The 16,842-nt window shown below is 38.8% G+C and overlaps 1 protein-coding gene across 2 annotated transcripts; it reads right to left on the bottom strand.

Annotated features, from left to right (window-relative positions):
- Positions 1-260: 260 nt before the first annotated feature.
- Positions 261-15,969, bottom strand: usp37 (ubiquitin specific peptidase 37). Of its 2 annotated transcripts, none has more exons than XM_053627325.1 (24): positions 15,661-15,969; positions 14,114-14,348; positions 13,862-14,027; positions 13,619-13,713; positions 13,403-13,518; positions 9,032-9,109; positions 8,736-8,824; positions 8,532-8,628; positions 8,240-8,395; positions 8,024-8,155; positions 7,814-7,937; positions 6,472-6,677; positions 5,822-5,939; positions 5,499-5,578; positions 5,225-5,389; positions 4,989-5,036; positions 4,759-4,891; positions 4,367-4,574; positions 3,373-3,533; positions 3,199-3,259; positions 2,976-3,091; positions 2,805-2,874; positions 2,492-2,630; positions 261-1,139 (listed from the first exon to the last, which is right to left on the bottom strand). In XM_053627325.1, exons 1-24 carry the CDS (start codon positions 15,873-15,875, stop codon positions 1,058-1,060), a joined length of 3,090 nt encoding a protein of 1,029 aa, XP_053483300.1. In that variant the 5' UTR covers positions 15,876-15,969; the 3' UTR covers positions 261-1,057. The 2 variants fall into 2 exon arrangements, with proteins under 2 accessions (XP_053483300.1, XP_053483301.1); XM_053627326.1 differs by having other exon boundaries at positions 8,532-8,625; positions 15,661-15,966.
- Between the last annotated feature and the right edge of the window lie 873 nt (positions 15,970-16,842).

Raw genomic sequence — 16,842 nt, 5'->3', positions numbered from 1 at the left:
CTATTGTTAGTATGCAAATCACATAAGATAACAGAAAGCTTAAGTACATGTTCTGGAGATGAAGTTACTGAACATAGTAAAATAGGAGACAATAGAACCAGAGACAAGGACTTGCGTAAATTATAAGGTCATGAAATAAATATTCACGTGCTGACCTCAGAGGAATAGCTTAAAGGCTTAAGCATTGTTTCCATCTTCTTTCTGAGGAAAGACCATACACAAACTAGCTGTGCAACATCCACAACAGAAAGCTCTATGTAGAAGGGGCAAGAAATATCTCTATTAATCAGAGGGTCCCAAAGAATCCTCCATGAGTGTCTTCTTAAAAGGAAAAAAAAAAAAACCTACAGTCATTTAACTTTTGTATTGTATTTATAAAATAGGATTAAAATAGCAATAAACAGTCATCAGTAAAGCTGTGAATAGAAACTGGTACTCCCCTCCCACTCACTCATCGCTATAGGACAGACATATAAAAGCCAACAGGCAAATTAAATATTGCACCACATTTTTAGCTGCATATAAAACATGAAACAGACTCCCAACATCACTCAAACATACAAGAATAAATCTTTATATTCAATAGATTCAATAAAGAATTTTGGAAAACTTGTAAAAGAAACTGCTCAAGAGGGACAAACTTCCTGACCCTCAGACATTTGCTCTGAATTTAATGCATAAAGTCTCCTTCTCCACTAAAGGAACTTTATTGAAGGCAATATTCAGCAAATAAATGGCAAAACAGAAAAATGTCATACCTTTCCGCAACCCAAAATGCTTAGTTTCTTAATTTGAATTACTTTGTTTACCTTCTGCCATAAACCTTTATATCTACATGGACATTAATATCAGACACTCTAGAAACAGAAACAGAGTCTCACAGAAAGGAAAAGAAAAACAAAAAATAGAAGAAAGTGCCTGAAAGAGGTGTGTGTGTGTGTGTGTGTGTGGGGTGATCAGTAGTATTGGACGGAGGTGTCATTTCCACCCTAGACTAAGCTCATCCGTTCATCGCCACAGCACAGGACTCCAGTTGAAGCCTGATGTACAAAGCTACTTATAAAGGTTGCAGAACTGTGCGGCTAGCATCAGTGCTTCCTCCTGCTTTCTCCAACTCGGACAACTCCTCAAACACGTTCCTGAAGACAGTACAGAAATATGCCGTCACGGCACATGCGCACACAAAAATAATGCAGGTCCGTAACAGCTTTAACATAGAAATATTGTAGCATCTGGGAAATACATGTGAACGGACAACCCCGGCATTATGACTTTTGTTTTGCATTGTCTTTAAAGTGCAAAATCAACTGTCGTCTATTATTATTTTATTCCCACTCCATCAAATCACATGTATTTGTTTGTCTACCCAACACACACTTTCAATACAACACTATGGAGAGAACACCCAAAATCAGGCCTTGTAAAGAGGCACGGTTTTACAGTAATGTAATTTTATAATAGTTTCATAGGTCAGGTAATGATGGGAGATTTACTGCAATTAATGCAAAAACAGAAAACTGTGGATATTTTTAGTTCACTTTCTACCAAGATATATCAACAGATGCAGGTTTTTATTTCATAATGTGTGCACATAGGGTTGTTGCTTCCAAACTCCTTAAGGCTGATTTTTCCTCTCTTTTGCATACATAGTTTTCTATACATTGTTGTATTTCTGAATGCAGCCCACACTTGGTACTCGTATGCTTAGTAGTAGTATGCCTTGAGTATCGAGTAAAATATGTTGAACATAAAACTGAAGCCCAACACCATATAACACTGCAGTCGGAAGCTTTATTTATTGTGTATGCTCTTCTAATCACCCTGGCCACGACTCCTTTATTCACTGACAAAATCAGCTTAATGAGCATATTCAATAGGTTACATTTGCCATGAGCATGCCAGAGCTATATCTCCCTGCAGTTCTCATCTAGTTTCCCACTGAAGCTAAGCAGCATTGAGCCTGGCCTGTGTCTGGATGGGAGACCTCCTGGGGAAAACTAAGGTTGCTGCTGGAAGTGGTATTAGTGAGTCCAGCAGGGGGAACTCACCCTGTGGTCTGTGTGGGGCTTAACACCCAAGTATAGTGACCGGGACACTATACTGCAAAAACGGCACTGTCTTTTGTATGAGACTCTTGACTCTCACTCTGGATTACGGCGTTTAATGGTAAACATGTTGTACATGTACTGTGTGTGTGTGTTGTACAGAACAGCCAAGAACCTTTTGCCGTCAGGTTTTTTTCAAGGGCGCAAACACAACGTGTTCTATAAAGTGGTGATCTTCTCCCAGGAATTAATGGACTTGCATATTTTGTCAAGAATTTAAGGTGTGGAAATGACCAAAATACTAGTTTATGTTTTGTCTACAATAAATAACAGTCTTTCTGGAGGTGACAGACAGTGTTTGTACACAGGAGTTGCTTTGTAAGTGAAAAATGTGTTACACTGGCAGACTCTTTAATGAAATAATGGGTGTTTGAGCAAAGCCTTACTTGTGCATGTAGAAGAATATGTATCCACTCCTGTCTCGGTCTCTTTGAATGGTGGACTCCTGTGTACGGGACACATCTAAATCATTGTAGGTGAGCCAAGACTGTTTCTTCATGTCATAAACATCACTTATGTAGTGGCCTGAACAACAGACGTAAAATCGTTTTAGTGATGCTGAGAATAAGTTCACCGCACCATTGTGAAAGCATATTAGGACTGCTGACATAATTTATGAGAGCTTATCATATACTAGTATAGTATAGTAAACAGACTAACACTACTATGGTAACCAAATTGGGCACAGGTTGCTCGTACCCGATGATGAGCTGGTGCCGATGTGACTGACGACGCTGATGAGCCTGAAGGAGTTGGCAAGCTCTCCACTCTGCAGCAAAAACTCTGTGTCATCCACTTATAATCACAAATAATCATTTGTTTGGTTGAAGCAGGAGGGGAATTTGGTGTTTGTAACTGGTGAACATATACCTCAGCATTTCTTTTCAACTCCTCAGCTTCTGCTTCACTGTACTCCATTTCTAGAGCATCCTCATTTCCCGAGTCATCATCGGAGCACAGCAGATCAGGAAGAGAGTTGTTGAACTCTGGGAGAGTCAAAACATCAGGTAAATTAAAAAAAAATAATTCCTCATGCTGAACATTGAGCATGCATTCAGGCCATCTTAATCTTATTTATTCAGTACTTCTCTACCTTGCAAGCTGAGCTCTGTTGCTCTCTTCAGATCATCCTCCTCCCTCATCTCCCTTGCCTCCTGTGCATGCAGCAGATCAATATAGGCTTGGTACTTTCTACTTAGGACTTGTATCAAACACCAAACAGTAAGAGTCATGCGAGTGATGAGTCAAAAGGGTAAAAAAGACATACATGTTCCTGTAGACTCTGAGCAAGGGCCTGCTGTAACTCCTGCTCCTCACGCTCTTGGTCCAAACTGTACTGCTGCGCCCAGTCCAACTCCCCCTGGCCACCATCTGGAGTCTGGTTCTCTTTGTTGTCATCCATGGTCAGGTCCAAAGAGCCCAGCATGTCTAAGTTACATGATCACAAATGTTTTTGTGCACAACAAACCATCCAGCTGTAAGGTACTAACATTTGTACTACACAATCTCAAAACTAGACACTGAGCATTCTCACATACTACATAGTGGTGCAGGGATGACATCATTTTGTACCGGAACCCGGAAGTTAGCATCACACTGGTTCCTTCGACAAAAACCCAATAGGATTTTCACATAAGTTTTTGGATGATTGCAAAAAATAAGCTCTGTGATCAACAAAAGTTTACAATACCAACATGTTTTGTGCATCAAGATCATTTTCACAAATGAACACAACTTTTATGAAGTTTGAAACCTAAATACAATCGGCAGAAATAAACAGCTAACCGTATGCTATGAATGAACTACACCACGGTTGCTCGACTTCAACGGCACCACCACCAAGCTTCCGACAACTTTTCCAAACTTGATTTAAAAACATTTTCCATAATACGGATTTACTCTGCTGGGTATAAAAGGTAACGTGGACAAACAGGAAATGTATTTTTGTTGAATGGGTTTTCTGCTAAAGCTAGTGGCGTCGCATTACATTTAATGTCACCAACGTCTGTAGTCCTATTTAGCAACCGCCTTTTCCAATACATGTAAAAGCTTTAAAAATCATGACTGGGGTATTACTGGTCTATTTTATGTCGAGCTTGTGTTCACCACAGACCTTATTTAACTAAAATCCCATTCAAAAAACCAACCAGAAGGGCTAAAATGCTAGCTTGTTCCCAGGTTTTGGCATACATCACCCCTGCACCACTCTATGTCAAAGCATTATATATATTTTTGGCAGTGAAACTGCACATTCTCTGTACCTCCAGATGTTTTGTCTCCTTCCAGAAGTTCCAAATGCTGAGTTAGCTCCTGAGCATCTGTATCTCCAAACCCCGTGTCAGGGCTGCTAGTTGGATCATCGATACTGGGGCCAGCATCTTGACGACTCATCTCAAGAACTGCAGCCAGCATTTCATCATCATTCATGCCTGTGAATTCTGACTGATCCATGGGACTACTCTGCTGCAGCTAGACATCAAGACACCCATTTTAAAATCACTAAAAGGCCAAGACACTTGGGAACAAGATAGTGTCTACACAACCTGAAAGAAATAACTATGCCCTATATATCCTATGTACACAATCTATAGCCACGATCTAGCAACATATTTAACTGGAAATAAGCGTTATATTCGGCTGTGCGTTAGCTTACCTCCTCTGTCCTGTCATCATCTGTGAGACATTCACTCAGACGACGTTTGTGGCTAACTTTCCGAATCAATTCCTCTTCGCTGTCCGAGTCACATGTGATGTTTCCAGTGTTTTCGCACTTTACTGAACCTTTCCTGTGAAAACAGTATTCGAGGTTTAATGCAACATAAGCAACTTCGTTTCAAGCATTATGTAAAGGGGGAAAAAAAAATTGCAGGTTTGTTGCCTCACCGTAGCGTAGAGTTGTTCACAGATTGTGCCGTTTTCAGTGTTCTAGACCTATAAAGAAAAGTACAGCACAAATAATAGAAATTCAAGTACAAGACACCAAAAGTGTGAACTCAATACTAATACAGTACAAATCTTACACTGCATTTGTTTTCTCAGAGTAAATTTGTGAAACATGGCACATGCCTGCAAGACAGCCTATTGGTAAGTATTGAACTAACTGATGCTTGGATACTCACAAGGCCGTTTGGACTCTCCAGCCCAGGTTGAGAGGGGGTCGCGTATTCTCTGTGCAGTGGGAGAGAAGAGTGAGGTACTTTGGAATTAGGACCTGCTGCCCCAGCTTGCTGTTCAGAGACAGCTGTGCATTGTAACTGTACCGTTTCAGATGAAGAATCAGCACCCTGAGAAAGAGCAGATGAAGACAACTTAAAGCTTTGTGTTCTAGCAATGCTTAAAATTAGATGATAAATATATTCATATAGATTATGAATATATAGTTATATAGTTTACCTGGGAAGTCTGCTGAATTTGTGTGCCACACTCGCAGATTTCCCGTTACATTTCTCACACGAATATTCAATTTCTTCCATCTAGAAGAAATGGTCAGAACAATCAAATAAGTTTAAGATAACTACCTAAACACCAACACATTATCTAACCATTTGATGCGAGAAAATTGTTACACTTGTATTCCAGCACTCTGGAATGATACAACAGTTTAAAAAAAATACAGAATTTTAAAAAAAAAATTAAATTAAAGTGTTATGGAGGATGAAACATTTTCTGCAATATTTTTTAAATTCTCTGATGCAAGTGACGGCATAGAACCCTACCCTGAAGAAAAGATCCAGTGAATCCTGGATGGATCTTAGAGGAAGGGTTTTCTTTTTGCGAGGCAGGTCAATTGACAGGTCATTGAACTGTTCACGTTTTGTTATCACCTCCCCACAGCTGAGTTTCATGTGGATAGAGCAACACAACATGGAAAATTAATCCAGTTCTGTTTTGCTTTGGAAGGGGTCTAGAAAAACTAACAAGTATGAAGTGTCAGTCTTCAAAAAGTGAACATTAACTTGACAGACATTTACAGCAATTGCCAGTTGAATTACTCCTTTTAATGCCATATTTACAAAATCCAAGCCCTGCACAGAAAAGAAATAGTAAAAAAAAATTTCTTGTTTTATACCTCTAATATTAATCGAAGATGGTAGTAGCAAAAACGAATGCAAAGGTTTTCTTCCAAAAAGCTATTCTGAACCACATCAATCATTACCAATTTATTTCTCAAACTTCTTTTCTAGTTTTCATTTAAATTTGTCCCCCCCCCCCCCACAACCTTCGCTATGACATGATTGTACTGATTAGCAACCATTACAAACACAAATGTCTTCAACTGATGCAGTTTTCTGGCAAATTTTGTTTAGAGGTTGCAGATGTTAGAAAGAAAATTTTACTGAGCTATTTAACACCAAACACCTCCCACCTTTTGCAAACGATTGTGTGTTGCACTTCAAATTCCATGTTGACAGTAACAGGACATGTGTATATGCGTGAGGTATCCGTTTCCTCTGTAAGTCGCGTGCCCTGGGGCTCATCCCAGGCTGAAGAATCGATCCTGCAGCTCTTATTAACCTTCTCCACATCTTCCTTTAGCTGATCCAGACACTGGCTCAGGAACTCATGGGCATCCTGGAAGCAAAGAATTAACTCACTGATGCAAGGCATATTCTTGCCTATTTTCAAACAAATCAAATATTCAATTAAACACTTCAAATTTACAAGCATAATGACTTTTGACTTTTTAAGTTTATAAATATTAGCAAAAAAAGTACATATGCATAAATATAAACAAAGATGTAAATTTAAAAAAAAAAACAAGATCTGGAAAAAGGCACTGGGACCCTATATTAAAATATTTTCTATGTAAAGTTTACATAAAAACAAATAAAAGATAGATCTATATCTACAACACATGTTATGGTCTAATAAAATCAGGAACCAGGGGTATAACTTTTTGGGCAAAATTGTAGAAGATATATTTGGAATGAAAAGACAGCCCATCACCCAAAGATCACCAAACCCATAGGGAAGCATTGTGGTGGCAGCATTGTGCTATGGGGCTGCTTCTCTTCAGCTGGGACTGGGGCTCTACTCTAGATAGAGGGAGTCACTGACAGCTCCAAATACCAAACTATTTCAGCAAAAAACCTGCAGGCCTCTGTTAGACAGCTGAAGAAAATTTTCACAAATCCAAGTCAACAAAACGGAATGTTGATCAATGTTTTGGAAAGGCCCAAATCGAAGTCTTATCGAAAACCTGTGGATTGACTTGAGTGCTATGCACAAGTGATCCCCTCACGATCATGTTAGATCTGGAACATTTTTGCAAATCGTTTACAAGGACTCTCGTAGACCTGGGGAATTGTGATAATTTGTCAAGAGGAATGGGCCAAAACTAAAGATAACCACAGATGTCTTAAAGCTGTAATCGCCAACATCAGCTTTGCAAAAAGTACTAATGTTGGTCACTTGTAGTGTCCGAATACTTTTCCCCTTAATTCATTTATTATTATTTTTTTATAAACATGTCTGTGTTTATTCTTAAGAATACACAGTTGTATTCATATTTATAAGTAAAACGTCAAAAGACATTACGTGTGTAAATCTGAAGTGAATATATGCACTGGAAGTATATTACATAAAAAACAAAACTGTCTGAACACTTCTTTCTCTCACTATTTAAATTTCGGTCAAAAGATGCGGGTATTCATGTTTTTAAATAACGCAAAGAGAAAAAGCAAAATAAAATAAATAAAATTTCTTACATTTTGCATGTACCCAGAAAAACGTTCTGCAGTGGAGGAAATGGCATTCTTCACCCTCCTCAGCAAATCTTTCTTTACCTCTGGAGACGAAATGTCTTTTTTCAAAAGCAAATGAGCAAAGCGCCTAATGGAGAGAACACAAGCAATTATAACACAGGATGTCTGCGACAGCCATAAAGAGTTAACAAAGACTGTACAAGGTAACAGTACCTCAGAAGAGCATTCATAGGAACCCGCTTCCACTGAATACCCTGTTTCAACAGATCATTTGAAAAAGACGGCAGGCTGAACAGTGATTGCAGTATGGCATTCATGTAGCAAGTGTTTCCCAGGTTGGAGAATCTGAAGTAGACAGATTTGCAAATAATTATGAATACAGTGGAAACTCAAGAAATTGGTAAAGTGAGGGAGCTGAAGGAGACTCACCCTTGTAATGGAGGCTGAGGCTGAGTAAGAGCAGAGGGTCTCAGCTTGTTCCATCCTCCATAATCCAGAGATGAGCGGACTTTCTTAAAGGGAGTGGAGTGATTGGGCAACACCAGGCTTCTTTTAGCTGCAGGTGATTGGTTTGTACTGGCAGGCCTTTAGCAAAGGACAGCTTATTCTTCAATGCTGCAAGAATGTACTTTCTCACACAATAATACCCTGAACTATAAAGGCTAGCATTTGACAGTAAAACAATTGTAATTTATTTATTTTTTAATTAAAATCAATTTACCTGTCCAGTAGCGAATGTGTTTGTGTGTAATCTTTAGTTCCTGTTCTACTGCCATAAAAGGATGATGGCTGAAGGGGTGCAGAGCCAAGGGGAGCTGCTTAGGAACAAACATCACAGAGACAAAACATAAAGAAAAAAAAAAAGAACGGTTGCCAAACAAACAGACAGACTTGCAATGACCATAAAATGTGAACAAGCACCAACCTGAAGCCCTGTTCTCCTCGGACTGCTTCTGTTTTTCTTTGTAACTGTGGAGAAACTTCCGGGAAGTGTCTGAAATGGCCTTATTGTTGCTGAAAAGAGAACCCTAATTAGATCTGGGTGCCAAAATTAACATAAGAGCAATATGTACTTGTGGACGTGTCTACAGAAGTTAAGGCAGAAATTGACATTAAGTACTACGAATGACATTCACTAAGTATTTAAACATACTCAAATCTGAGCAACAATGAAAATGGTTTTGTAGATCTTGCTATCCGCAATTTGAAAGCACACACTACCTAGAGGAGTCATTTTCTTTGGGGTAGTCCTCAGTTAAATCAGTATCAGAGTTCATCAACCTTTTCCTTTTCTCACTCCTGAAGAGAAACACATCCACAAGCTTAGTTGTAAAAAGTCCTTGTACGGTGTAAAAAAAATTATTCATTATACTTAACCATAATTTAATCAATTTGTTCAGTATAATAAACCACATTTTACAAAGCTAATAATATTGCTAACAGGCAAATATGAACAGGCAAAGAAGGAAAAAAGTACAAAAAACTACAACAAAAACTCCAGTGTAACACGTAACTTACATTTAACTGAAATCGGCAGAGACTACTGGATTTATGAAAAACTAGCTGAGTGCAAAAACTTTATAATTTTGTAATTTACTTATTTAAAAAATAAAAAAATGAAAGGAAGTTCATGTCCGGTCTACAATCCAGTACTTGTCAGATTGCATGTGACAAACTATCTATAATTGAAAGTAGTTAGATATTGTGAATATAAGAATTAGTATGCAAAAAAGAAAATTCCTTAATTATCATACTCAATATAACATAGTACCACATTGATCCCAGAATGTAAATTTTCATAATGTGCTATATACAGCTGTATTATCTATTAAAATACCCATTTATTTTATATTATGGCAATGTCCTTCCCTTGTACAGTGCGCCCTCCACTAATATTGGCATCCTTGGTAAATACGAGCAAAGGCAACTGTGGACTGTCTTTGTTTATCCTTTTGATTAAAAAAAGAGAAATTCACAAAAATACTCTGTTCTCATTGATAAACAATTGGACACGCGTCCAATTCCAGGTTGATTCATAACATTTCCAGTTGACTGGAACTTCTTAATTATTGAACTAATGGTGGAAATGCACATTTTCAATGCTTGTGCTATTTTCTTATAGCCACTTCCAATTTCGTGAAGCTCAACAACCTTTTGCCGCACATCACAGCTATATGCCTTGGTCTTACCCATTGTTATGAATGACTAAGGGAATTTGGCACGTGTTACCTCAATATTTATAACCCATGTGAAACAGGAAGTCATGGTTGAACAATTTCCTGTTCCTAGTCACCCAGGTGTATTAAAAATGTAAAATATAATTGGGAATGTTCTTCAAATATTTTTCTCATAAGGGTGCCAATAATTGTTGCACACTGATATTTAAAGTTTTTTTGATAAACCTGTGTTTTGTTTGCAATTGTTTGATATCCATGAGAGCAGCGTATTTTTGTGAACTTTTTTAAACAAAAGATCAAACAATAAAGAATTTTTCACAGCCTTCTTTGCTCAGATTTACCAAGGGTGCCAATATTAGTGGAGGGCACTGTATGCATTTCTATAGAGCAGACATGAGTTAATAAGAATGATGAATGCTGTGAAAAGTTCTGTGATCCACTTCCACAGCAATGAGATGCAATCATACCATTTTCTAAACAAACAAAGACAGTTATTTCAATTGTAGAACATATATAATAAAGATAATCTCAAAGCAGCTGGTGGTATGATGGCAGTATAAGAAATTAAAATGAAGGCACCCGAGTTGCAGAACAGTAAAGCATTCGTTCAATCCAACCAGAGAAGTTCAAATCCCAACAGTGCCATCTATAGCCAGGAGTTCAAGAAAGCAAAATAACTCTCCAGTCAATCACGAAGACACTAGGTGCCAGCCATGGGTGTCTGAGCTCATGCACAGTTGTACGCAAAGGTTTTGAACACGGCTAAAGAACATAATTTGTTGGTCTTTGACATGAAAAGTATGTATACACACAAAATTATGCACAATTACTTTCTGTGCGACAAACTTCACGAATAGAAAAAAAATCTAATCTTAACTGTGACTTGTGCAAGCTTGTAAAGCCTAAGTCAGTTACTCACTGACACAACCTTTGGCAGATATCACAGCTTGCAAACACTATAGCCAGCTAGCAGTCTATCTATCGTTTAATAAATTTTCACCTACGTCTCCCCTCACAGTTCACCTAGTTCTGATATATTCTTAGGCAATCTTGCAAGCACAGATCCACACCAAAGCGAATCTTTTCAGATTCAGTCTTGACTGACTGCATCACAGATGCTTTCCGAATTTGCTCATATTCACTGGAATTCATTTTTCCATTTACCTGTGCAGTGTTTCCTGTGCCACGGTCACTCAATCTCAAAACATAACATACACCCCCATTCTTAACAACTGTTAAGGTGTTCCTTTCACCAAATATAATCCTTTTTTTCTTTAAAACACAACTTTGGTGGCTATTTTCTAATTCTTCAGTCCACAGCTCTTTCTAAAACGCCTCTCGCTTATCTATATTCTGTTTTGCATACATCAGATGACAACTTTTGTGATGAGGTCATAGGTTAAGCTTCCTTCTGCTGACTTTTGAATACAGACCATGTTTGTGTAAGTAACGCTGCAAAGTAGAACAGTGCTCCTGACATTTTGGACAGTGGAATTTGATATGTTTTTTATAGCCTTTCCCTGCTTTGTAAGCATCAAATAGTTTCAATTTCAGATCCTCAGTCAGCTGCTTAGAGAAGTCCATGGTTGTTGAGTGTTAGCACAAGGTTTGAAGAATGAGGATTTTTTTTATTCGTTATTACTCATTACTCGTAATGACAATTTTTGACCTGCCTAGCAAGTCATCTTACACCTAACAAGTTAAAGGAGTCATATCATGATTTTTAGAAGTTTTTAAAACGCTCATTATTTTGTTTACAGGGTGTAATAAAATAGGTAAACATGCTTTAATGTTTAAAAACACATTATTTGTCAAATAATGTACATTATTGTAGTGCCTCTGTTTCCAGGCTGCCTGAAACGCTCTGATTTCTCCAAAGACCCTCCTTCCGAAAAGCCCAGAGTGCTCTGATTGGCCAGCTGACCGGTTGCATTGTGATTTGCTGAAAGCCTCACGGGTGTGTCTGAAAAGTAATGCCCCTTGGGTTAGCCTTAGCCTCCAAAGAAATTCTAAGTTACTAAGCAACATGTCGTCGGTTTACCGCATCAGTTTGAGTCCGATTCCGAAAAAAATGGATGATCAAGCGGAAGCAAGTTTGCAAACACTACTCGAGCAGAACATTTCACAAGGGTAAGTTTGTAACTCTCTTACCTTTCAGATATGATGTAAATTTGACCCTGCCGCCAAGGCTAACTATGCTGTACACAGCTTCTGCGTGTACGTCGGTACTCATGCGATATCTTTGTAAAGCTAAGATTGTCGTGATCCGATTGATATAAACCGTTTCAAGATACAATCACAACAGCAGCTACAATTAACGTCTGTCAGACCACCAACATACAAACAAACATTTTAAAAAACTCAGGCAACTTAGCAAACTTTAGCTAGCACATTAGCAGAGGTCTACAACTAAGCCACAACACAGAAGCGCACGATTGTCTGAGCAAAGTGGGAATCGCCCCACTTTTCAGGAGCAGCCATCGTGTGTAGCCTACGTTGTACTCGTCCAGATTCAGGACGCTGAACTCTGTAAAATGCGCTGTGCACAAGCAAACGTTTGTGCTGTACTGTTCAGGAACAGCGTTATAAATAAATAGAAACCACTGTTTTTGGAAGGCTAAACAAAGAGGTTTTGCTTTTGCACTGAAACACACAGCATCTCCGAGACATGGCGCCTGAATTCACGGAAGCCTAGCCTTCATTCTTCATGACTACCTTTGGGCGGGATTATGCCGACAGTGCACTCGGTGATGTAGAGAAATTTCGGAAGTAAATCTGGACTTCGAAGGATGTGTTTGGGGCAGGTCTGGAGCAATGTTCTCTGTTAGATAGAATAAATCCCTTTGGGGGAATGTGTGAGTTTTGGGACTTTGCAGAGCTTATAGATGCACAAAGAGATACATTACACTCCCAAACAGAAGGAAAACATTAAAAATCATGTTATGACCCCTTTAAGTGCAGAGACTATACAACTAGATAAATAAAATATGCCATTTTAGCCAGGGCTGCCCAAACTTTCACATACAATTACACGTTAAGGAGGGCAGATAGCACTTTCCTCAGAGTACGTCATGCTGCCCTGCAACACAGCATGGGCAGCAGTTCATGTTAGCCCTCAGCCTCCCTAATTGGCAGCCGTCATAAGATAGGGGAGAGCTGGCTGGAGAATAGGAATTGGCCAAGATTGAATTAGTGAGAAAATGGGGAAGAATCAATTAAACTGAGAAATACATTAACAGTAATGTAAACAAAAGAAAAACTAAATTAGCATGGTTAGTTTTCACGTCTGAAGGGCTGACAATGTTTCCTCTGTACAAGAGTAGCCTGGGAGGCCTACAGTAACCGCCTTTGTATTTTGGCACTGTAAGAACATTTGTCACCTACTTTTGACATCATGCTAGGGAGCACTACAAACCTGTTTTCTGATAGTCCACCACGAACAGGTGTTGATGTGACTCTGCTTGGACTCCCAAGAGGCTTTCGTGGTGTGTTCTCTTCTCTGTTGTCCAAACTCGACCTGCGTGGTGTTATCTTGACATTACAGACGGGGGGAAAAACGAGTAGATGGATAAACCAGTAGGTCGTAACAGACATGTATTGCCTTCAAAAACAGTGAGTAAATAGGCAATACCTGCTTTTCTGATGAAGATAAACCTGGGTCATTCTGTGGTGTTCGGTTCCCAAGAACTAATCCAAAACTGGCACTTCCCTGATTTCTCTTATAAGCTAAATGAATAAATAAATGGTGGTGATGAAATTCTTTTTTTTTTTTTACAGCATCTAAAACTAAAAAGCAAAAAAAAAAAAAAAAAAAAAAAAAAAAACAACACACCCACACAAATAAAACTAATTTGCACCACATATTTAAACACACCTGTTTGCTTCCCTTGTTTAATCATCTCCAGATATTCCTTCAGTTTTTTGGCGACCGTGATGGGCAATCTTTCCAAAATGACAACACTTGAGTCCTTCAGTGTCAACGACAAGCGGTTTTGACTGTGGATGGGCCCCAAAACAACATTCTTCACATTGTGGCTCAACTGTAAAGACAACAATAAACATGTCAGCATACTAAAATAAAAGATTACGATCGTACACTCCGAAACGTACCGTCAGAGATTTGTACCTGGAAATGTTTTGGTGCGCCACCACTGCTAAACTTCAACACCAGATTGCTTTTGTTGTCTCTCTCGTGGACCTCAAATACACCCTCTCTCCATTTGGTCGTGCCCACGTCCAGGCTGGTAAAGCGGATGCGGACAGCACCACCACTGCTCAGTTTCGGCAAGGCAACAGCCATTAGTGCGGCGGAGTGGACAGATGAACAGATGAGTCCAGTGTCCCTCAACAAAAAAAAAAACCTTAACAATAGAGAGAAAAGGGGTTTAGATACAAATAATAAAGCCCAGCGATGAAATACTCACACGACGGTATTTGAGCAAACGTGCCTAGTAACTAGGTATGGGCGAGATCTTATTTGCGATATACTGGTAGAAATTCTCCCCACAATAACAATTAGTCTTCCCGTGACAGTAACGATAAAGCCTAGATGAGGACGTATTTCTGTATGCGACGCTCTGCAACCTATTCGCAGAAAACAAGTACGACGGAAGGCGAACGTGAAGCTGAGAAGGGGTTTAATCGCTAAACGAGGAGCTACATCTACAATCTGGGACTGGTTTGATTACAGAAAATCAGTTTTACTTTTCAATCAATGTTTGTGTTTCTGAGGCTCTCAAGATCACAGTTATCACTTGTAGCCAAAAACAGCGGTGCATGGTACTATATTTATATCGTCACTGATATCATCATCATCACAATGAATACCAGAAAATATCATAATATAGCTTTAAGTCCATATCGCCCATCCCTAGTAGTGACTATACTAAAACTCAAAAGGGATGAACAAAACATTTCAACAATATCAAACCCATAACAGAAAAGCGTTCACTTATATTAAATAATAAAAACAGTTAACATTAAGCTGCTCGACTGGATGTTGATGTTTTTGTCGAGTCCATTCACACAAATAACATTGTGCTGCTTTTATGTAATGAATTACGAACCTTATAAAGCAGTTATACGCAACTGACGTGAATACACTAATGAAACTATCAAAAGTATAAGAACAAGTCGACTAGTGACGTTGTAGCACAACGGAGAGACCGAGTAAAGTCCCCGGTTCCCATTATGAAACCGAGGTAAACACTGTTTCTTGTAGGCTTCAAATTTCATCATAATTTGCTCCACGAACATACAATAAAATGAGTCATTTAGACAACTAACTAACTAACTAAAAACACCTGCCTGATGTCTTGCTAACTCCACACTTAGAGCATATAAGGCATACAGCCTTCAAGAATATTTTGCTATGAAGATTTTTGATCAACCAAGCAAACGCTTGTCAACCAACTAGTGAGAAAATTATCTGCGATGTGTTCATAAACTCCACATCCGGGCTAAAGAAATTCAGTCAAAAGTGGCACTGTGTCAGAGACAGAACTTAAATCCCGAATGAGTACTTAGCTCTTAGCGTTAGCTCCCTAGGCTAAATCCTTAGAGAAGACCGAGAAGTTAGCTTCGAGCTAAGGGGTTCATTGGTGCTTAATTTGCTTGCTAGTAATTTGAGGGGGAAATTGATCTCGGTTGCTTGGCTTAAAAATAATTACTTACCTCCTTCCAGGCGTAAAGAAATAAGCCCGAGTAACTCTCCCAAATGATCTCGCTATGTACCCTGGACTAAATTTTACCGGCATGCGGCGGTGACGGCCCAGCGTTATGTTGTTGTTGGAGTAATGGCGGGAATGTGAAAATTCACACCGGAAATAGGCGGCGAGAAAACCTGCCCCCGGTCTCGCGAGTTTTCTGCCGCTCATAAGAAAAGTCATACATACACAGAAGGCTCGTTGCTGCGATAAGTCACCGTGACGCGTCCGCCATATTGATCCGGGCAAGACTGTCCTATAAACAAATACAAGTAAACGGGGGAGCTGCGGTTTTTCTGGATAAAGAGCACAATATATTTCCCAAACCATTTCAATGGTTTATGATCTACGTGGAGTACAAAAAAAACTTCTGTTTCCAGTTAGTTAGAATCTCAATAGTTAGACTTTATTATTCATTGTTGTAAGGAATTGTGAGAACTCACGCTTAAGTATAGATTTGGCTTATTTTTCTTGGTTAATAAATGCTGAGACGTCCTTATAAATATAATATAATGTAATGTACATGAAATGTGCATAAAGTTGGGGGGGGGGTTCATTGTGGAAATGGATTTTTCTGTCTTCAACCTTTAATTCTGTTTAACAAAAGCTTGATCATTTTGAAATACTGGAAAAAAAATCTAAATAGTGCGTCTTTAAGTACTAATAACTGACCACTACTGTATATCTAAAATAATTATAAGATAATCACTTATGGATCCAGTAAAACATTTACAGTTACAGTGGTAAAAACATTTGTGGGATGGTAATAATAATAACGACACAATAATGAGCCACGATTTGATGACAAGCTATTAAATCATTATAGCCTATTAAATCGTTATAGCCTATTGATACACCTACTGTTTGGAGATGAGTGAGGAAACTGAAGACAGGTGGTTTATCTCCATCATTAATCCTGACAGTCTGACCTGTCCACTCAAAGTCCTCCAGGTTGAAGTGCTCACTGCACAGCACGGGGGACTCACCTGTGGAAAAACTTTCCCTACAGCTCCTTCACTCTGCCTCCTTACCTGTCTCTCTTTGGGAAACCTTCACAGTGTGAGAAAAGTTAACTAGCCAACTAACTACAGTAAGATTCACAACATGTAAGTCGAAGCGAGGAGTTTTTTATAAAAGTCAGTTTGGAGAA

The sequence above is a fragment of the Ictalurus furcatus genome, chromosome 6 (genome assembly GCF_023375685.1).
Source record: "Ictalurus furcatus strain D&B chromosome 6, Billie_1.0, whole genome shotgun sequence".
In the NCBI taxonomy this organism is placed as follows: Eukaryota; Metazoa; Chordata; class Actinopteri; order Siluriformes; family Ictaluridae; genus Ictalurus; species Ictalurus furcatus.
The sequence above is the reverse complement of the archived record's forward strand: the minus strand, read 5'-3'. Positions and strand labels throughout refer to the sequence as shown.